At 44.2% G+C, this 23,360-nt stretch overlaps 1 protein-coding gene across 1 annotated transcript; it reads right to left on the bottom strand.

The window, feature by feature from the left end:
• Positions 1 to 7,038: 7,038 nt before the first annotated feature.
• LOC139755247 (uncharacterized) lies at positions 7,039 to 22,536 on the bottom strand. The gene is made up of 16 exons (XM_071673367.1): positions 22,434 to 22,536; positions 21,796 to 22,002; positions 20,580 to 20,692; positions 19,225 to 19,350; positions 18,123 to 18,281; positions 16,916 to 17,093; positions 16,069 to 16,154; positions 15,378 to 15,548; positions 13,406 to 13,594; positions 12,710 to 12,917; positions 12,050 to 12,211; positions 10,090 to 10,242; positions 9,107 to 9,274; positions 8,288 to 8,505; positions 7,592 to 7,804; positions 7,039 to 7,548 (listed from the first exon to the last, which is right to left on the bottom strand). The coding sequence occupies exons 1-16, from the start codon at positions 22,507 to 22,509 to the stop codon at positions 7,306 to 7,308; spliced, it is 2,670 nt and encodes an 889-aa protein (XP_071529468.1). The 5' UTR covers positions 22,510 to 22,536; the 3' UTR covers positions 7,039 to 7,305.
• Between the last annotated feature and the right edge of the window lie 824 nt (positions 22,537 to 23,360).

Below are 23,360 nucleotides of genomic sequence, written 5' to 3'. Positions count from 1 at the left end.
CATCAGTATTCTATAAATGGCTGTGCTGCTTCACACACAAAATCATGTTATGTATTTTTGACGTATGTTGTAGATTTTGGCTTAATAGCTTTTATCTGTGCAGATAGACAATGAATACAACGATAGACACACATGCACAGAGGATGACTGGTGCATGGTTCCATTGCACAGGGCTGTGGATCATGACGATGACCCTACAATGTTAAGTCTATGATGATGGGTTATGTGGTCACGAGGTCACGTTGATCCACGCCCTGATCGTAGTCCCCTTGTGCAAGGTGCCGGTGGGGGTCATCATGAGGCACCGCCTTCCCCACACCACAGGCATGATACAGAAGACCTCGAACTGAGGGGAGTTTCCTTAGGCCGAACACAGACACTCGGGACATCGCTCCTCGGACCATCACAGTCTTGTTAACCCCACGACGCGAGAGAGTTGATCCACACGTCTCCGGGGTCAGCCACCGGGGAGACAAAGACGAGAAATAACCGCGTTGTTCCTTGACCTCCCAGCCTATTTAATCTTCTGTCTGGCTCCTTGATATCACCACATATATCTCCCCCTCACGCCCTCCTCTTCTCCTCCAAATATGACAATCTGCGTGATCTCTGCCCCTCCATGTCCTAGACCTCACAAAATCTCCACATATATATCTAGATTTATGTGCCCTTGGCCTCCGCAGTACACCACTCTTAGATCTCCGCAAATCTCTCTCTCTCTCTCTCTCTCTCTCTCTCTCTCTCTCTCTCTCTCTCTCTCTCTCTCTCTCTCTCTCTCTCTCTCTCTCTCTAAAGATCATGCCCCTTGCTTTCCTCGAGAAATTTACAGCGATCTTCCCCCATTATCATATCTTCCATAATCTCCGTCAGGATCTCACCAAAAGGACATGCCCTGCCAGGACTAGAGGCTTATCGACGCCTGCAATCTTGACCTCACAGTTTTTCTCTCCTCTGCTTGAGCCTTCCTCTGTCCCTGGCATCCTAAACGCTCGTTGTCACAACCTCTGATAACCTCTTCCCCCACCACGTCAACAACTCGGGGTGGTGTTCTCACTTACTGTTTACCAAGCGTAAGGAGGTGAGGTTATTGTCAGGGTTACCGTGAAGAAGGTGCTGCACCACAGACTCACTGGGAGATAAGCTAGATCCAGATTACGTTATACTGAGGATAAACAAACCAGTTATGATATTTTCAAGGTTAAAACCTTGACTGTTTGAAACGCCGTCGTTGGCTATGTCGGCTCAAGAAGGACGTGTTTGATTACCTTTAGATTTATGATTTCCCCTCCAAAGGTAACTGGACAAATGAAGCGTACAAATTTCTAGGTACTGTTTGACTGACTTCATAAATAGGATGAGTCATATCAGGACCATTTATCTCTCTGTCTATATATATATATATATATATATATATATATATATATATATATATATATATATATATATATATATATATATATATAGACGGGAAGTATTCTTTCTCCTCTATCCCCAGGGATAATATATATATATATATATATATATATATATATATATATATATATATATATTTCTCTGGGTTCGACTCAATGGATTCAAATGAAACACGTTTTATTCGAGAGTTGTTCACCATCCATCAGAATGGCTGCTTCATAAGTATTTACATCACGATCCGATAATCAGGGACACTCATGCAAGACCTGAAGTTTACCCTATGAAAGTGTTGGGTTTTAATCATGCTGCGCAGTCAGCTGTTCTGACAGGTATTCAGTGGCGCACGTCGAGCCAAAGTGACCCTCCCCGAGCGTTAGAAGTAAACAAACACACGTCAGCCAAAAACGAAGCAACTGAATGATTTCGAACGAATGATACGAGACGAAGCGACGAGCCTGTCAACACAGTTTGCTTGAACATTGGGTGTGTGTCGGCAGAGTTCGTGGTAGGTATAAACAATCCCAGAGAGCAGGTCCCTGATCCCACTACACCTTTACTGAAGTCACAACCTTCGCGTCGCTTCGTTGACCACCTCCCGACTGGCCCATGGACAAACAACATGGACAAAATATGAATCAGTTACTAGTTAGATGGACGGGTGTCTAGGGCAGTGTTACTCACGGGTGTCGAGGGTAGTGTTACTCATGGGTGTCTAGGGCAGTGTTACTCATGGGTGTCTAAGGCCAGTGTTACTCATGGATGTCTAAGGCAGTGTTACTCATGTGCGTTTAGGACAGTGTTACTCACGGGTGTCGAGGGCAGTGTTACTCATGGGTGTCGAGGGCAATGTTACTCATGGGTGTCTAGGGCAGTGTTATTCATGAGTGTCTAGGGCAGTGTTGCTCACCATTTCTCAGTCGTCTTCAGCAACCACTGTTGACTCTAAGGCTCTTAAGTCTTCCGGCAGAAATTTGTTGCGGCAATTTTTTTCCCCGCTGCCGTTGGTGCATCCTTTACGTCAGTTCGTGGGCTGCAATTTGTCAGATGCCTTACTTGCTTATTGGCAGACCACTGCCCGTTTCTCGACAGGAGGTTCATCTCGCAGGAACTGCAACATCATATTTATTGTGCGGCAGGTTTTATTTAACATGCAGGCATCTGTCGAGAGGTGGAGAGTCGCTTTAGGTGTTGGCTTGGCCAAGTCATTTATCGTCAGTATGAAATACCAGTAAGACACTAACGTATTCCTGTAATATGTTGATCGTTTATCAGCCGGTCACAGTGCTATGAGGGGTAAGTAATGTACTGGTGTCTCTGTATTACTATTACCGTTGTTGATAAGGTCGTCAGACCTGTTGGTCCGACACGGGCCTTTGGTTGTCAGCGGCCCGTTCCACTATTACCGACTAAGTAGCCGCCTCTTCATCTTACTTTTACCTATAGGTGTCACTTCGACTCCGCCGACCTGCTTGTCGTTGCACAGAGAGTGAGGTAGTCACCTTCGTCGATGCTGAATCGTCGTCTGTTGATGGGAGGAAGTAAAGGTCGTCGAGGAACTTCTCGTGCCCATAGGAAGCTCAAAACTGCAGATACCCCGTCAGACAGGTCCTGGGTATATATGATCAATCAAGTATTAAACTACTAGCCTAAACAGATGCAGTAATTCACCGTCTCTACTCATCCTACGATGTTGTGTTATATGTAAAATGGAAGAAGGATGATATTAGAGTAACAAGTGATCAAAAGGACAGGATAAGACGTGGGTTACGAGGAGGAAGTTTGCTGAAGGATGTGAGAGAGGGAAGCCAGTGAGGAATACAGACCAAAGAAAGAAATATGAATGAAGACCTGAAGGAGGGGAAGAGTTATGAAGACATGAAGAGCAGAACCTGAAGACGACCGGAGATAACATCCACGAAACTGGATCTGCCAAGAGGCACAACACCAGAGAAGAAGACTGTTCCCGACAGCGTCAGAGAGAGAGAAAAAAAAGAAATATCCCATGGAAAATAGCCCTTGTGCCTCGTGTGTCCAGGGGAGGAGACTTTGTGCTAGGGGAGTGCCCGAAGCACTGAGGGCTATGCCTGTGTTCCAGACCCGGCCGACACACGCAACTTGAGGTGGTGACCAACACACGTAATGACCATTAAGATAAAGCAATAAACTCCGCTTAAACTCGACAGAAATACCACCGCTCATTAAGTCATGTGTTGGCTGTGTATTCCCTCTGGGAGAATGATGGGACTGGGAGAGGGAGAAGGAGGGAGAAAGGGAGAGGATAAGGGAATGAGGGTGTGAGAGGTAAGTAGGTAGTATATATATATATATATATATATATATATATATATATATATATATATATATATATATATATATATATATATATATATATATATATATACCCTGTTCTAAGCTAGGTACCCAATTTATCAAGCAGCCCCTAAGGGAGGATGAACAGTTGGGTTAGCTGCGGACAGGGTGCCATGGCCGAGACTCGAACCTATGCGAGTTCGACCCACGGGAGGCACCGAGAATACGTCGCGGTCATTGCCGTTCATATTTTCACGATCACAGCAGAGAGAGAGAGAGAGAGAAAGAGAGAGAGAGAGAGAGAGAGAGAGAGAGAGAGAGAGAGAGAGAGAGAGAGAGAGAGAGAGAGAGAGACGCCTTGATACAGAACGTAACAAGGGGCGAGGCGGATGTTCGACAGGACAGGAGGAGGGTGAGTAATAAGTCTGTGTTCCGGCGGTCTGGCCTCACCCTCTTTCTCTCTCAGGGTCCTGTCGAACCTCCCTGCCTCTCCTGTGTGGGTTTTGCCCACCGTTCACCTTCATTATGCTGCCAAATAACCCCAAATTACGTTGCCCTCCGAATACCATTAATTTTCAACTCTATTCTCCCCGGTGGTATGAAAGAAGATTCGATACTCAACATTACTTTTATGCTTTACGTTGCCTCATACAAAATGTAGAGTTGATGCATGAAAGTGAAATGTTAATGGCAGCACCACACACACGTTCAAGAAAAGACAAACTCTTTTAAGTCCATGACGGACACTATGATGTGCGCTTCCCAAACCACAGCGTATAAACTTTATATTTTTCTTTCCTCCTTAATTCATCTGTTTGCTTTTCTTTATTTTCTTTATTTTTCTAAGGCTCCCTGAAGGAAATAGTGAGATGTTATTGTTTGTATTCCTTTAAGTATGTGTCCGTATTACGTTTGCTGAAGGGAAGTGGCATTTTGAAATATACCCAAAGATGGGTTACCAAAGACGGGTCACCAAAGACGGGTTACCAAAGACAGGTCACCGTATCGGTCAGGTACCATCTTGTTGCTCACGTTCGTATCTCAGGTTAGTAGTAGAGATTAACTAAATCATGGAATACGTATATAAACAGATATGTAGGTAGGAGGTGGGTGGTGAAAGTGAGTGAGCTTGGAGAAGAGACGTGAGCAGAGATGCCAATAGAGATTGAGTGAAGAGTGGCATAAGGTGAGGTTAAACGAAACAAAGGGTGTGGGCGAGGCAATGTTAAAATGTGCAGTGAAGTGTGTGGTATGCAGAAGATGGAAGGTGGACGTTTGAGAAGGGCTAGTGAGTGGTAGGATGAGGAAGTTAAGTTGCTCGTGAAGGAGAAAAGACTCGTATTAGCAATACCTGCGAGTGATTGGTGGGTGTAGAAGAGAGAGTGGCAGGAGATCAAGAAGAAGGTGCAAGGGTGGCTGAGAGGAATGGAGTGAGAGAGCATCGATAATCTTCAGTACAAAAAAAATCTCTTGAAAGGTGGCCAGTAGTGTAAGGAGAGCCAAAAAGACTAAATGGGAAAATCAGTGAGGGAAGCAAATGAAAAAGTGTTGGGATGAGCATTATGAAGGTCTGTTGAATTCGTTTGTTGATGGATGACGGATGTCAAGCGACTGGAGTGGATGAGACTGTCGTTGAGTTTCTCAAGAATTAGGGTCCACTGTTGATGAATAGTCAGTCAGGATTTTTAGTGTGAGTCTGGCTCACGGAGAGGTGCCTGAGGGCTGGTAGAATACTTGTACAGTGTCATTATAGGAAGGCAAGAGGAGTAAAAGTGTACGCTCAAATCACAGAGGTAGTACAGGGAAGCATGAGACTGGAGAGGAAGAGTGTGGCTGCAGGAGTGATAGATGATGTGTGGAGCAGGTGTCTGCTTTGGAGAACTTTTTATGAGGAGAAAAAACTGAGGAAAGAGAGGGATTTGTACGTGGCGTTTATGGATCTAGGGAAAGCGTATGGTAGGTAGGGTTGAAGGAAATGCCTCGTGGGAAGTGCTAAGGCTGTACGGTGCGGTAGGAAAACTGCTGAATGCAGTGACGAGTCTCCATCGGGATACACACACACACACACACACACACACACACACACACACACACACACACACACACACACACACAGAGCAGGTGAAGCGCCGGTGGGGAGGTCATCTGCTCACTTATCTCTAATGAGAGCTAGCTTTTTTCCTTTTTAATCTAGGAGTATCGTCTAATTAACTTATTAAAACTGTTTTTCAGTTACCAGGACGGCAGATTATGTCTAACAAGACAACTATCTGCTTCTTGTTATGACGCCACTGACACTGTAAATCTTAAGACCCGACCCTGTAATGAATTTTTTTTTCCAAAAATCTAGTCTTTCAAAATGGAAGAGCTTTCGGAAAGAAGATAAAAGAATTGCAATAATTTAGGATTTTTTTTTTTCTGTTTCTACGAGGATGGGGAAGCCATTACGGCAAGAAGAAGGGGGGAAAAAGTGACCCAGTATCGCTTGGGGTGTAGCCTCTAACCTGTGACAAGATGGAAAAACACAGAAACAATGCAACCTCCAGGCTACAGTACACCTCGACAGCTACAATGGCGTCCGGAAGAGGGCGAATAAAAGATATGCTGCCCAATTCAATGCCACAGTGAAGCGGGAGGAGTTGCTGTTCATTACCCCTCTACTAACATTACCTACAACACACCACAGTATCATCGAGGTCACACTCGTGGATCTGAAGTGAGACGCTGTGTCTGTCTCTTCTCTTCTCCGTTGCGGAGGATTCATTATGGAACAGATAGTCTAAGCTGGGACGGGGGTCGCTACAGGTGTTATATCATCCTCTCCATACATCAAGGTCTGAGGTGCGAAGAAGTGGGGAGGAGGGAAGGGCGGAGGGAGGAGTGGGAAGGGGGTGTTTATTGCTTTATGGTTATGGGGGGGGGGGGGGGAAACATGATAGAAGTGGTCTGGCCTTTAGATGAGAACCAGTTCTCGTAAGGCGAATTGCATAGTTCTCTCTCTCTCTCTCTCTCTCTCTCTCTCTCTCTCTCTCTCTCTCTCTCTCTCTCTCTCTCTCTCTCTCTCTCTCTCTCTCTCTCTCCCCCGGGGGAACTCTACACTCCAACGAACCATCAGATTGAATTATTAAAGACGATCTAAATCACAGATTCCTTTTTGTTTCTTTCTCTCCTCTAAAACTGAACACAAACGCTCAGGAGGAGGAGGAGGCATGAGGGAGAGACAGATGATATAAATAAAAACAAACCCGCACCGGATGTACACAGACAGACATCATATTTACGACATAAAGGTTAATGCATACTATTATCTTTACAATGCTTGGTGTATTTGACAAAATTGTTGTATTTTTGAGTACAATCCACCGATGTACAGGTACTCACATGACTAAATACTCAAGAATCAAGATACAATTGGTGTTTAAACTTAGTCTCATATTTTTTTTCCCCCAATTAACGAAGACAGCTTTTCTGAGAAGTGGCTCTGGTGTTGTGCCTTCCATCGAGCCGTGAGTTGCTAACTGGTCGCCACCGGCAGACCGACACACACACACACACACACACACACACACACACACCCTGGAGCTAACTGAAGTAAACCAATCCAGAATCCACAGTCAGGGTACCCCAGTAGATCAAGTTGAAGACCATGAAGATCAGGAACATGGTGATCTGGGATGCCTTAATGTACACCTGAAGGTCTAACTTCGACTTCAAGAGTTTCCAGTTGGACGGGCGTTTCTCACTACTGTCTTCAGGCTCTGAGGCTTCGCCCGGAGCTGGATGCACCTTGATTGTAGTGATCTGGCTGTTGCCATTAGACTGAGGCTTGACCCACGCCAACGAGGAGGACGTGGCTGTAGAAGACGACGAACTCATGGGGAACATCCCAGGGCCTGAAGCTGTAGTCGACGTGTAGGTCAATCACCGTGTGGAAAAGGATGATGAGGAAGATCAGGACGATGCAGAAGAGGAGCCAGATGTCGACCATCTTGAAGTATGAGGTCTTGGGGAGGGAGGCGGACACCTGTGTGAACAAGGTGGCAAGTACCAGCAAGGAGGTGAGGGCGGTCATGACTCGTACCTGTGAGATACACAGCACCTGAGTTAGAAGCATAGGTCTTTGAGATGCCTGAAGACACGTGAGTCTTTAATGTCATTCGATCTTGATACAAACTCTTTTGCGATGTCCATCGTTCATGTTTTTAATCACATGCGTCGTCATTTATAGGCAGTTATATCATAATCAATTTGATTAATGTACACGTTATAACTATACAGTTAAAAAAATGAAAGGAATATGTGAAGAGAAGAATATAATGTAAAATTCATCAGCTTGGCGAATAAACTCAACAGATCATACCATCTAAGTGATCTTTCATATGGCTAAAAATGCTTCTCATGACGGCTAAAATTCATTGGCAAATCACCTGCCAGTTCAATAAAAAAAAAACAACAACATTATAACCTTTAACCAAACGTGTCCATTTGTCAATCTAAGGAACACTAAAGATGCTACTAAGAAAATACACAACGCCACTAAAGATATCCATAAACTGTTCCTCACTTCGAAGATGGAAGGTCTGAAGAAAAGCGTGACGTAGCTGATGATGAGGAGAGTCAAGGACGGGATGTAGATGTTGAGCATCGCGTACCCGTAGCGTCGGATCAGCTCCACTCGCACTTGCGACACGCTGTAGAGCGAGGCATTGTTCACGTGCAGGTCGATCCTTCCAATCCCGTACTCAACCAGGAGCTTCGGCCCGAGGTACTCCACGTGCGAATCTGAGAGAGAGAGAGAGAGAGAGAGAGAGAGAGAGAGAGAGAGAGAGAGAGAGAGAGAGAGAGAGAGAGAGAGAGAGAGACTGGTGGTTAGAGGTCCTTGAATGAGCTTTGTTGAGGATGAAGCAAGCACTGACCAGTGAGGCTGAGGATGAAGCAAGCACTGACCAGTGAGGCTGAGGGTGAAGCAAGCACTGACCTCTGAGGCTGAGGATGAAGCAGGCACTGACCTGTGAGGCTGAGGGTGAAGCAAGCACTGACCTGTAAGGCTGAGGGTGAAGCAAGCACTGACCTGTGAGGCTGAGGGTGAAGCAAGCATGGTGTGAGGTTGAAAATGAGGCTGATAATGACCGTGAGGTTAAGGTTGAAGCTAACACTGATCTGTGAGGCTTGAAGATGAAACTACCGCTGACCTGTGAGGCTAAGAAATGAAGCCAGCGTAATGTGTGAGGTTGAAGGTGAAGCCAGCAATGACCTTTGCGGTTGAAGAATGAAGATAACACAACCCTATTGATGTTGAAGGTGAAGCTGACAGTGACCTGTGAGTTTGAAAATGAAGCCTAACACTGATGTGTGAGAGCCTGAAGGTGAAGCCAGCACTAACTTGTGAGGTTGAAGATGAGATACTCCGACGAGGCCGAGAGGATCTGAAGCTGCAGGTAGCAATTCTGGATGTCAAAGGGGTAGAGGACCAAGTTGAAGAAACAGGTGAACACCGTGCTGTACTTGCGGGTCGAGGAGAGTGGGTTCGTATCCCCGCGGTAGATCTCCACTAAGAACAGACAAGAAACGCATAGTCTAACTCACAGATGATCAAGGACACAGTCGCTAACGTAGTTCAGTGACGTTATACACCAGAAAAATGAGCTACATTCACACGTAAGAACCCCCGTAAATGGGGCTTAACTCTCTAAAACGATTTATTTGCCAGATTTTGAGATTCCTCAATAAAAGATCTACGATACTGGAACCTTAATCCAGTATCATAGATATTCTCAAACTCCTCAACCATGAATTCAGGACGGCACAAAGGAACATGAATAAGAATTCTGATCGCTTAAATCTACACATATGACCAGAAACAGAACATTTTTCTTTCATCCATATATATTGGTTGTGCACTGAAATTTTCTGTTCTCATTTCTGTACGCATAGAGGAACATGGAACATAATACTAATTCCTGAAGTTCATGATGAACAGAATAACACTGAATAGATGAACAAACTGGTGGAATGTTCTGTAAATGCTGAACTTAAACCGTGAGAGTTCGAGTGGTAAGATTTCTTGATAAGTGAGGTAATACCGGGTCAGGCGATGAGGCCTTTTGACATCATCAGCGAGGTAGGTCATGCTAGGTCACATGATAGATCCTGCTCACCTTCGTAAGGATTAGGAAGGTCAGGGAAGGTCGCGTGACGGATCCTGCTCACCTTCGTAAGGATTAGAAAGGTCAGGGAAGGTCGCGTAATGGATCCTGCTCACCTTCGTAAGGATTAGAAAGGTCGGGGAAGGTCGCGTGATGGATCCTGCTCACCTTCGTAAGGATTAGAAAGGTCAGGGAAGGTCGCGTGATGGATCCTGCTCACCTTCGTAAGGATTAGAAAGGTCGGGGACGTAGGAGGAGTCCAGTCTGAGGATGGTGGTGACGGCCTCAGCGTCCACGGCCGTGTGTTGGATGTCGTCGGTGTTGATGAAGCCGATGGTCGGTCGCCACAGCAGCTCCACCTGACCCAGCGACACTGTGGGTGCGCACAAGCCTGGTTACCTCGTCCAATCCAAGAGTTATAATCTCAAAGAGAAAATGGACTTCGTCCATAGTCAGAGGGTGGGGAGAGAGAGAGAGAGAGAGAGAGAGAGAGAGAGAGAGAGAGAGAGAGAGAGAGAGAGAGAGAGAGAGAGAGAACGCACAAAGCTAGTCCAATCCAAGAATTGCATCCTCAAAGAGAAAATGGACGCCATCCATAGTAAGAGAGAGAGAGAGAGAGAGAAACGTACAAAGTTAGAGAACAGACAGACAAGCGAAGAGACAGATTGAAAAGACGCCAACCAGAAGACACACGACGAGAGACAGGGACAAGAATACAAAGGAGGAGGTAAAAGAACAATGAGCCTGACATTTACCCGTCGTGAGGTGGTAATGACTGAGGCCTTACCGGTGGATCTGCAAGTAATAATGCAGCGTTAATACCAGGAACCTCAGGAGACCGCTGGGGTCTTTGAGCACCAGACCCAAACGTGTTTCTGGAGACATTAATTTGAGCAGGAAAAAGCCGACTTTCACTCAGAACAATACGAAATATAAATGACTAACTGACTTTAAGGGTAACTTATACTTTTACTGAACGAAAAGTATAAGAAAATATAATGGGATGGAGGAGATGCATACTCAAAGAATTGAAAATTTTATGTGAATGGTTGAAACTGGAAATATTTTTTGGTCTACAAGGAATGGAAAGTGGTAGATATGGTCGTATAACCTGTCCTTTGATCACATGAGCTAATCAGAGTCCAGGAACGATGGTCGATTAAAAGACATTAGAAATATACAAAATAGATTTGTGTTTAATCATAGAGGAACCGGACTTAGTAATGAATGTATGACACTTCCTACCCTTCCTAGAAATCGTCAGTTTTAATGATTCTAATGATAACTACCGAAGACTTTAGAAGTTCTTATCTATTGACCAGAACTTATCAATGACATTATAGCTAGATCATCTGTAGTCTTATGTATGTCCATAACAACATATGGTTAGTAAAGCTTATGTCACGTCCACAGCAACATCTGGTCAGTACAGCTTATGTCACGTCCACAGCAACATCTGGTCAATACAGTTTATGTCACGTACATAGCAACACATGGTCAATACAGCTTATGTCACGTCCATAGCAACATATGGTCAATACAGCTTATATCACGTCGATAGCAACATCTGGTCAATACAGCCTGTCACGTCCATAGCAACATATGGTCAATACAGCTTATGTCACGTCCATAGCAACATATGGTCAATACAGCTTATGTCACGTCTATAGCAACATATGGTCAATACAGCTTATATCACGTCCATAGCAACATCTGGTCAATATAGCTTATGTCACGTCCATAGCAACATCTGGTCAATACAGTTTATGCCACGTCCATAGCAACATATGGTCAATACAGCTTATGTCACGTCCATAGCAACATATGGTCAATACAGCTTATGTCACGTCTATAGCAACATATGGTCAATACAGCTTATGTCACGTCCATAACAACACATGGTCAATACATCTTATTTCTTGACGAGGTCTTGGGCTCAGTTAAATTTAGGTCTTGGCCCGGATGAATTCCCAGGTCGTGAGCAGGGTAGGTGTATCGGGCAATCAATGAATGACAACTAGGGCGAGGGAAAGGCGTCAGAGGGACCCTACCAGTGATTAGCCTGGTAAGCTAGGATCAAGAAGGGGTCTTATGGTCATCTAAGGTCAAGTAGGGTTCTTAGAGGTACCCTCCCAGGTCACTTAAGGTCAAGGAGGTGGTACGAGAGCTAACCAGCTCACCTGTGTTGAGTCTGGTCATCTGCTTGAGGTTGTTGTAGGTGAGTCTGTTGTCGTACCAGCTGATGCGTAGGTTGTAGCTGACGGAGAGGAGCATTGTGTTGGTGTCCACGTTCAGGGTGTCCACAGACACATTCAGCGAGATGGGCAGCGCCAAGTTGCTCGCTGTCGTAGGAAAGAGAGAGAGAGCGATAAGAAAGTGACAACTGGATGAAAGATGAAGGAAAGAAAGAAAGGGTAAAGGTGAGGGGGAAAGTAGAAAGAAGAAGAGCAGAGAGAAGTAAAAGACGCAGACTAAGATAGGAAAAAAGAAAAGCTAAACAATCAAAAAAGAATCGAAAAAAATCTTATAATCATGATTAAAGGTAAAATAGATATATCTAAACCCCAATAATAGATATATGTTTCTGATGACTCTGAGAGATGAAATTCGAAATGGGAAATATAATTTCACGATATATAATCTGAGTTCCATGGGGATCATACAGTTATATTCATGACAAGTAAACTGTCACTATGACTCGTCTCCTCTTCATATTGGTCATGAAAACCAAGAGGAGCCATAATAGCCATAGTATGAACCATCCAGTTGTTCCTTAGCCTCCCATAACACCACCAGTCGTGGGCCCATCGTAGTGCTAAGAGGGGCTCCCAACCCCTTACCAGGTCTTGGGGGAAGCTTCGACCTGTAGTCGGCCGGGTAGTTGACGATGTCGCACAGGTTCTCGTCCGTCTTGTCGTCGCAGTCGAACTTGAGGTCGCAGCGGTTGGGGAAGGGGACGCAGGAGCCGTCGGTGCAGGTGAACTCTTCACGGGAGCAGGACGACAGCGTCAGCAGCCTGGGTCCCTCACCTTGCTCACACACCTCAGCCTGCCGGGGCAACGCCTCGTGGGTAGTGGAAGAGGGACGGACCGACCGTGATATCTACTCTCTCTCTCTCTCTCTCTCTCTCTCTCTCTCTCTCTCTCTCTCTCACACACACATACACACACACACACACACACACACACACACACACACACACACACACAACACTCCGATAACCTTTAATGGATGTTCTTTCTAATGTTTTCTTTTTATATCTTGGCTTCTCGGTCATTTATCTGATATTCTTCCTTGGATGTGTTTGTGTTGTATGAAATTCTTTATTCTACTGAATAAAGAAGTCCATTATATATATATATATATATATTGTACATCTTGAGACAACATCTAAAATTCTCATAAAGATTTAGAGATCCAAGCATCACCTCTTCCTCCTCCTCCTCCTCCTGCACTAGTCGCTGATAAGCCTTTATCAAGCTTGTTTACACACGCCACCTTGTGGTGACCCCACGAGAGCCCTTTCCACTCCTCACCTTCGTCTCCCAGGTGAGCCTGCCGATAGGGTAGGTGCCCTGTCCATGGGCTGACGTCAGGGTGGCCATGGTGGTGTTGGAGACAGTGTTGTACCATACCCAGCCGCCGCTCCCAGTCTGTTGCACAGCGTACTCACCGTACCCTCGAAACGCCAGGGGCTGTGGCACCAGGTCGAAGTAGTACATCCTCTGCGAGGGACGCGAGAGATACGAATTAAATGACGAGACGGATTCAGTTCGAGAAAGAGAATGAGTGACAGATTGAGGAGGGCCCTAAATATGTATATGGAAACCGAGAATGACATATATATATATATATATATATATATATATATATATATATATATATATATATATATATATATATATATATATATATATATATATATATATATATACATACATATATATATATATATATATATATATATATATATATATATATATATCCCTGGTGATAGGGGAGAAAGAATACCTGCCACGTATACCCTGCGTGTCGTAGAAGGCGAGTAAAAGGGGTGGAAGCGGGGGGCTGGAAATTCACCCGTCCAATTTTTACTTTTCCAAAAGTAGGAACAGAGAAGGGGGCCAAGTGAGGATTTTCCCTCTAGGGCTCGGTTCTCCATTCTTGACGCTATCTCGTTCACGCGGGAAATAGCGAATATATATATATATATATATATATATATATATATATATATATATATATATATATATATATATATATATATATATATATATATATATATATATCGTTAACTAATATACCGTGGTTTGGAATTTGATTTTACACCTGCCTTCTCAGCTAAAATAAGAAACTCATAAAACAAAGGCTACAGTAATCATTCTTTATGACTCCCTGCTCGGACCTCACCAGTAATATAATGTTCTATTCTCACCACCAAACCTGATCAAATATAGAGAAAAACTAGAACGAGTTCAGAGAAGAACAACCAAATTAAACCCATCACCCAGAAGAAATTCTTATGAGAAAAAAAAAAAAAACCAACTCAGAAACCTGAAATCATTTTCTCCAAAAAAAAGGCTCAGACTCTGGGATTTTGGGAATTCTAATAGAAATTTGCAAAATTTAGAAATTTTTCATATTCAAAAATATACATTTCTTTTTTTTAATTAGACGGAGATCCAGTGACTAAAAATAATGGTATGAAGATTAAAAGATGGAGTGATTACAACATGGGCTCAATTTTTTTTCTATCTGTAGCGAGATAGAATATTGAAATGCGCTGCCACCAGGCGTGGTAAATGCGAAGGCTATCAATGCATTTACATCATGGCTAGACCAATACTTCAGTCATGTCTTTCCTCAGTAAATGATCCTGCTTCAGGAAGTGACAATTCGCTCAGTCTTTCATTTTCAGAGTCTCTCTCTCTCTCTCTCTCTCTCTCTCTCTCTCTCTCTCTCTCTCTCTCTCTCTCTCTCTCTCTCTCTCTCTCTCTCTCTCTCTCTCCTCAGTGCAACCGCTTATGATACTGGTAGGGAATCTTTTCCGTGCACACTTTCTCGTGGAATATCCACGGCAGTATACGGTAGAATCCATTTTTCATGGTGTTTCTTCTCAACTTTTTAATTTCCTGCTGGTGGCTCAGCCAAAGAGAGAGAGAGAGAGAGAGAGAGAGAGAGAGAGAGAGAGAGAGAGGGAGGTGGGTGGTGAGGTACCTTCTGCTTTACTACATTTCAAGACAGAAGAAAACGTCGTCATGAATCGTCAGGTCTCCTGTCATCTGTCCATCCCATGTTCTTTCCCAACCTCTGCCTCCTCCTCCTCCTCCTTTACCCACCCTTCCCTCGCCTCCTTGGCCCACCCCTTTCCCATCCTCAAATCTTCCTCCTCCTCCTCCTTCAATACCTTTCCTCATTCGCCCTGCCTCTCCTCCTCCTATTCCTCTACCCCCTCTTACCATCACGTCCTCTCCCTCCTCATTCTTCTTCCAGCCTTCCTACCCTCACCTCTTCCTCCTCACAGATCCCCCTGAGGGTCCAGGTGGTACCGGCCCGGGTGTGGCAGGCGGAGCAGCTGTGCCTGTCGCAGCTGGTGTCCTCGAGGCCCTTCTGGTGCAGCCGGAGGCAGTTCTGGTATTTGTCCCCATCTGGGTTGTTCTCCCGGAAGTACAGCTGACTCTGATTGGGTGAGGAGCGTATACCAACGTTCATGCAAGAGTCGTTGAAACGGGGAGTGTAGGAGATGGAATTCAGTCTGTCTACGAGGCTCAGAACACAGGTGTGTAGATGATGGAACTGTTCAGTGGGAGTGATGTACTTTTAGAATATCAATAGGGATGATTTCCATTGGAGTTTTAAAGGCGTTTTGGTTCAATGGGAGGTGTTTCCTAGGGAGGCCACAAGTACTGATGGTGGCTAGAAGCGTTATATGTTATATACTCAGAGTTTAGGCTTCGAGGAGAGAGTACTATATGATATAAAGTCATTGACGGCTGTGGAAATGAATAGAAATGAAGATAGATTTCCTAAATATAAAGATAATCAATAGATTCAAAGATCTTAGCCATTTTAGAACTATATAACTATTGCTACCAGTATTAAGCATGAGTTTATCAGTCTTATGAGTGAGAGTCGAACAGGCTCGTTGTTCAATGACGTGAGTCAGGTATAGAACATGTGAACACTGGGGTTGTCTTACGTTATTCTTGGAGGTGAAGGTGAAGGGGTTAAACCACACGCCCTCCATGGCCTCGTCCGTCACTCCCGCCCATTGACGGTCACATCCTGGAGGCATGTTAGGTGAGTCACCAGGTGTTACGTTGAGGCTTGATTGAGGGGTATACATAGCTATACTGTTTGTGCGAAATTATATTATCATACGTAACGCTCTCCTTGTACCGCCTCTTCTGCTCGCGAGTGAGAGTTTTCAAAGGATGGTATTAGACTTATCCCCCGTTGCTCAGCCTTTAATGTCCGTCTCAAAGTAGTTTAAAACAGTTATCAAGGATGGGTCCCAGAGATTTCAGTATCACGCCATTACATTCTAATCTACGCTTCCTAAGAACACCGTTTTTTATATAGCATGAAGTGAATATGTTTAACTGGGCTGAGTGGTAATAACATTATAACTTTAGCACGATTCATTCTCTATATAAGTGAGATGACTGGAATAAATACTTCTGGAAGCTCTTAAACAAACTCTTCTACTCGTTTCTTTCTTTCTGTAAAAGTTATAAAAACACTTTCAAAGTTTTTGAAAATCTGAAGGAGCCTTTCGCTATCCATGAGCGTTGGTTTATCTCCACTATGGACACCCTATCTGTTCTCCCTACACATCCACCACCATTTCAGTTCCTCCTCCCCTCATCCAATGGCGGCTTAATCATCCCTCCACCCCTCTTCCACTCACCATTCCACCCTCACCCTCCTCCATCCTCCCTCCAGCTTAGAAATACTATTACTATTTTCCATCAGGTAACTTCCTCACAGACCACCAGGTCTCCTGTTAACTTGTCCTTTACATGTACGTACACCTACACCCTCACCTTCAACGTCCTGGAAGTAGCTGAGTTCCATGAGAAGCTCTTCTCGTCCTGCGGGGACGTGGATGGCGCCTTTGAGGCCTCTGCAGACGAGGAAGGCATCGTTGAACCTCAGCAGCGGTAACGGCACCATCAGGAGTTCCTGTGTCCTCGAGCCGCACAGCTCTTCTGAAGGCATTACCTGTGATGGGTATAGGACAAGACTCGCTCTATATCTATCTATCTCCTTATCTATTCATGTCATTATTTCTCTTTACGTTTTTCTTTCTATTTCTTCCATCCTCTCACCTACGTATCTACCTTTTCAATTAGTTAATTTTGCTATTAAACTGTTTATTTATATATCCAGTCTATCTATCTCTGACATACATATGTCGTCTTATAGCTTATATATCTCTATTCTAATGCACCACCCGTCTATAGCTTCGTCCAATTGATTCATCTTTTTCATGGCTGTGCAGCTGACGGAACGTTTACATACATATAAATGCATTACTGAATTCAGTTTATGAAAGAATATCAATCATCAACGAAATAAAATATGCAGATGGATCTAATCTCCTTTGCTGTTATATGCAAATTGCACGTGCCATTTAGAGAAGTATAAATATAATCATTTCACTTCACTGTCAAGGTAATTATGGCTTAAACTTTATTTCTAAATCAATTTCATGTTTTGTGTCGGGAGACGACTAAAGATTTCCAGAAATACAAAATAGAAGTTTGTAAATGCGACCACACAGATATATTTTTTCTTATTTTCGACACAAGTTTTCTCACTCCACGTGTTTGACTGTTTAGGCCTACACCCTCCCCCCTACTCAACCCCTCCTCCAACACCTGCACCTCCGCCTCATGTATCTTCCCCCTCTCCATCCCTTCAACTTGACCCCCACATCATGCACCTTCTTCATCCACCACCTCATTTTCTCCTCCACTTCATGCCCGACCTCCTTCACCCCATCATCTGTTCCTCCACATGAAACAGCTCTCTTATCCATCCCCGTATCTACTCTTCCACATCATGCAGCTTCCACCCCTCTTCAATGCCTTCTCTTCCCCACCATGCAGTTCCCCCTTACCTTCCCCTCCAAATCATGAACCTTCTCCATCCACCACCTCATTTTCTCCTCCACTTCATTCAGGTCCTCCCTCCATCACACCATCTGCTCCTTCACATCATGCAGCCTAGCCACTCCCACCTCCTCACCTGCTCCTCCACATCGTGTTGCTCCCACTCCTTGGACCAGGTCACTACGTCACCCTCGAGTTCGACCTGACAGCTGGCCAGGCGGTAGATTTGGTCTGAGGTCAGGACGCTGGACCACACGTTCACCTGCGTCACCTTGCCACTCATGGAGTACGGCGGCTGGCGAGAGAGAGAGAGAGAGAGAGAGAGAGAGAGAGAGAGAGAGAGAGAGAGAGAGAGAAGCTAGAAGAGGGGGGAGAAGAGGAAACGGACAAAGTGTGAGGAAGGAGAGGACATGCAAAATACCGAAGAAAACGGAGAGATAAGATGGGTTTCAGGGAAATAGAAAATAGGGCAAGAGAAGAGAGGAGAAAAAAACATGGAAACAGGACTGAATAGAGAAAGAAGGAAATAGATATAAAAAATAAGAGAGAAATGAAGAAAAAAAAGAAGGAAGGAGGCTCCCAATGAGCCTACAGCTTGATGGAGAATTAACGCAAGTTCACACGTAGGACTTCCTTTGCTGATGATGGTTCTATCCGACGTCACAGCTCTAAAGCGTTACAGAGATGCGTCACCTATAGTTACATGGCGTCAGGTTTTGGAGTCGTCGTCACTTCGTTCGTGCAAGTCTCGATACAATAACAGACAGCTACAATTCTACATTGAGCCCTTCTGCATATCGCGTTCAAAAGATAGAAAGCCTTTCTTTCATGCGACAAAAATCTCCCATTTTCTCTTCATTTGGTTTTCACGTCATACATTAGAGGTTTTTATTCTGTTCTTTTAAGGTTCCTCCACGCCATGCTTCATGTCACTCCACAAAACTCGACCTCTCTACCGAGAAAATGCCCTTATGCCCCATATCTTAACGTGATGACATATATATATATATATATATATATATATATATATATATATATATATATATATATATATGTATTATTATTATTGTTATCATTATTTTGCTTTGTCACTAGTTTAAGAGAAAATCCTGCCATTCCAAGGTTAGCGTTACCACACACACACACACACACACACACACACACACACACACCTCAGAGAACCTCTTCACAAACCTCCTCTTCCTCCTCCTCCTCCTCCTCCTCCTGCAGTGCAGTACCTTGAACTCGTCCTGGCCGATGATAACATCACGCTTCCTGGGGTCGATTGAGAAGTCGACCGTCTCCCTGACGAGGAGCACCCCGTCGAGGTAGACCCGACCCTCCCCACTGGTCAGGTCCCGCACCTGCCGGGGGTATACAGGTGGGGCGCCAAGTGATGGGTGGCTCAGGTGGACACAAAAGAGGGGTAAATCATAACTAGGTGGGATATGATGGGGAGAGGAGAGTGAATGGTGCAGGGGAGCAGAGGGAGGAATGTGTCAGGGACATACACAAAGAATGAGACGTCCCCTGCCTCGCTACACTTCGACCTGCGTCTAATGTAGGAAAGATCGCGAATAATAAGGAAAGAAATAACTGCTTTATGATAATGATAGTGCACATAATTATCAATAACTTATCCACGTACTTGGCTCAAGCATCTGAGCAACAAAGCAATTATAAGATGCAGGAAAATCTGGGGAGACTAACCAGAAGAGAAGAGGGTCGTCATAAAGGTATCAGTAGAATCAAATAGGTTTTGATGAAGTTAGCACAGAAGATTCATATGACAGGTATTTTGGAGAGCAGGACATTGTGTACATACCAAATCAGACGTGGGCAGCGATCTTCTTCTAACATATTAACATTTAGATTTCTAACAACTTTGATTTGTATTCATAACCTTGTTAACATTGTTAACTTTGAAATATGAGGGTCTGATATGATTTGAATGTCAGTGTTTACATTCCACACGTATAACACATTATGTACCTACATATGTAAGGAAAAACTGTGTTTTCAACCTGGGTTTTCTCATCAAAACAGGGTTTTTCTAGTGAAGAAATCAAGGTAATATTGCTCACGCACACACACACACACACACACACACGCACACACACACACTCACTCACTCACTCACTCACTCACTCACTCACTCACTCACACACACACACACACACACACACACACACACACACTCTCTCTCTCTCTCTCTCTCTCTCTCTCTCTCTCTCTCTCTCTCTCTCTCTCTCTCTCTCTCTCTCTCTCTCTCTCTCTCTCTCTCTCTCTCTCACACACACACACACACACACACACACACACACACACACACACACACACACACACACATACACACACACACACACTACAAATAATTGATAACAGGTAAATCATCATCAGACTCACACACACCCCTGGCTCCCGTGTGACACGGCTCTGCACTCATCCCTGACCTGAAGAATAACAAAAAAAGGGAATATTTGTTCAAGTTTGAGAAAAATGTAGCTAGTAATCCCGAGTGAGCGGAGGCGAGGGATGGTGAGACCTGCGTGTGTATAACAGCCTCACCTGAGTGGAGTAATATTGGCCTCACCTGACAGTAATGGTACCAGGTGTTGGTGGCCAGGTTGGCCGGCAGTGGGTAGAAGCGGCCGTAGCCGCCGTACTTGGTCCTGATCTTCTCGAAGTACACCTCGAAAGAGATCGCTGCCGTGGGCGAGAACAAGACACGGCGGTGACATATTCGGCAGTAGATGATGGGACGTAAAGGTTAATATATATATATATATATATATATATATATATATATATATATATATATATATATATATATATATATATATGTATATATATATATATATATATATATCCCTGGGGATGGGGGATTAAGAATGCTTCCCACGTATTCCCTGCGTGTCGTAGAGGGCGACTAAAAGGGGAGGGAGCGGGGGGCTGGAAATCTTCCCCTCTTGTTTTTTTTTTTCCCAAAGAAGGAACAGAGAAGGGGGCCAGATGAGGATATTCCCTCAAAGGCCCAGTCCTCTGTTCTTAACGCTACCTCGCTAATGCGGGAAATGGCGAATAGTATGAAAGAAAAGAAAGAATATATATATATATATATATATATATATATATATATATATATATATATATATATATATATATATATATATATATATTTCCCATTCTTTGTCTCTTACGAAAGCTTTTGTTTCTGTGACGTCAACCTGTTATGCCTTTTCTAATTTCTATTTTTTTTTCATCATTTACAATCCAGTATCGTCTGAACACTCCTCCCCTACCATGTATGAATTATTTCCATTCGTGTCTCGCATCTCTTCTACTAAACCTCCCTACAGACATTAAAACCAGGCCTGAGGGTGATAATTTGAGTCTCTACTCTCAAAGCAGCTCATTCAAAGTGTATGTTACGAGTTCTGGAGTTATAGTATCACAAAAAAGCATTCTCAATAGTGCATAGTTTACCCCTGTGTGTGTGTGTGTGTGTGTGTGTGTGTGTGCTTCTCGTGCAAAGAACAACAGACACGGAATTATATTCCGTGGCCTGGCGGACGAACACACGACCTACGATAGACATGTCGAGCAGAACACCCCCGTCTCTTTCTCCAAGAAGGTGGGAATGAATATAACCTAAAGTAGCGACGTCTCCGGTAAACTTATGATCGTGTGAGCCCGCCTAGCACCACAAGACTAAACCCGAGCACCTGCCGAGAGAGACAGAGAGAGTCTCTCTCTCTCTCTCTCTCTCTCTCTCTCTCTCTCTCTCTCTCTCACTCAGTTACACTCACGGTCGTCGTCATAATCTTGCGTTGCCAGCAGATAGACGACGGCGGTGAGGAGGCGGAACACCCAGATGTTGAAGCGCAGGCAGAGGGTGTAGTCCTTCGGCAGGTGCACCGTCTCCCCATACTTGATCCAGGTGTTGTCTCGCTGGACTCCGTCCCCGCTGAAGGTGAGCACTCGCACGCTGCTGCTTCCTCCCACCCGTCCTTCTCCTGTAAATGGAAGTGTGACAGAGTTGATTTAAATGAGTAATTAGGGACACCTCCACCTCCTCCTCCTCCTCCTCCTCCTCCTCCTCCTCCTTCTGCCACTCCTCCTCCTCCTCCTTCTGCCACTCCTCCTCCTGCTGTAGTCGCCGTTGTAAAGAGAGGTCACATGCGATTACTGGAAAACGATTTTCTACTTTGTATCTTCTTACTGTCGAATGACATAAATCATTTCACGTCTACTTCTAGGAGAATTACCATTGCTCGCGTAGGGCTAGATAGAAGTTTGCTACTAAGGGTGGTACTGCTCTCGTTGAGTGAGCTAAACCAATGTTTGTATTAGCAGTGCAAAGAATGGTGATCAGTGCCGACAGAGGGAAGCAGTGGAACAAGATACAGTGTAGCTACATAATGATGGATCGATGTGTATATCTTACCCATCTGGGTCAAGTTGGTGACTTCGCTGACAAGGACGAGGACTAGAAAGACGACTAGACCTGACCTTTGACCCATAGTGACCTTGCCTCGACCTAAAGTGACCTTGTGAGAGAAAAGAAATATTATCTTTTTTTTGTCAATGATTTCAAGAGAAAGTTCAACTTGAGGCTAAGCAGGAAACACACTCAGGAGTCTTCTTACGAGAGAACATATAACCAAGGGAGTAAATAAAGTAAAAATATCACATATCACAGAAAACTGTGAAAATCACCGAGTGGAACGAGGAGGGAAAAGACCCGGCGAGTTTTGTTGAAAGTTACAAGGGAAATGTAAAATGGAATCAGAGAAATCTACTGACTTTATTTTTTTTTCTCTCTCTCTCTCTTGGTGGAGGTTTGAGAAGAAATACTAGAGGAGAGAGAGAGAGAGAGAGAGAGAGAGAGAGAGAGAGAGAGAGAGAGAGAGAGAGAGAGAGAGAGAGAGAGAGAGAGGATACACTCGGGGTGAGAGAGACGAATGATTTAGGTAAAAAAGTGAGAAAGAAAATGAGAAATGTTCTCTTATTTCTTTTTCTCATCATACCGGTCCGGTCCTGAAGAAGGTTTTCAGGCTACACATTGCCTCTGACCAAAGCTCCTCTTGCGCTGTTTTCTGGAGCATGGTAACCTGGCAGGTGCAGTTTAAGAAAAGCATCGTTTGCATCTACAATTATATATATATATATATATATATATATATATATATATATATATATATATATATATATATATATATATATATATATTATCCCTGGGGATAGGGGATTAAGAATGCTTCCCTCGTATTCCCTGCGTGTCGTAGAAGGCGACTAAAAGGGGAGGGAGCGGGGGGCTGGAAATCCTCCCCTCTCGTTTTATTTTTTTTCTAATTTTCCAAAAGAAGGAACA

Source organism: Panulirus ornatus, chromosome 19 (genome assembly GCF_036320965.1).
Source record: "Panulirus ornatus isolate Po-2019 chromosome 19, ASM3632096v1, whole genome shotgun sequence".
NCBI lineage: Eukaryota > Metazoa > Arthropoda > Malacostraca > Decapoda > Palinuridae > Panulirus > Panulirus ornatus.
This window is presented reverse-complemented; position numbering and strand designations above follow the sequence as displayed.

Excerpts from the sequence above, each read along its gene's own strand:
- LOC139755247 (XM_071673367.1), bottom strand. The coding sequence starts at position 22,509 with ATGGGTCAAAGGTCAGGTCTAGTCGTCTTTCTAGTCCTCGTCCTTGTC. Across the intron at positions 18,282-19,224 it reads TCGGCCAGGACGAGTTCAAG|CCGCCGTACTCCATGAGTGG; the intron begins GTACTGCACTGC and ends CTCTCTCGCCAG. Across the intron at positions 12,918-13,405 it reads GGCTCACCTGGGAGACGAAG|GCTGAGGTGTGTGAGCAAGG; the intron begins GTGAGGAGTGGA and ends TTGCCCCGGCAG.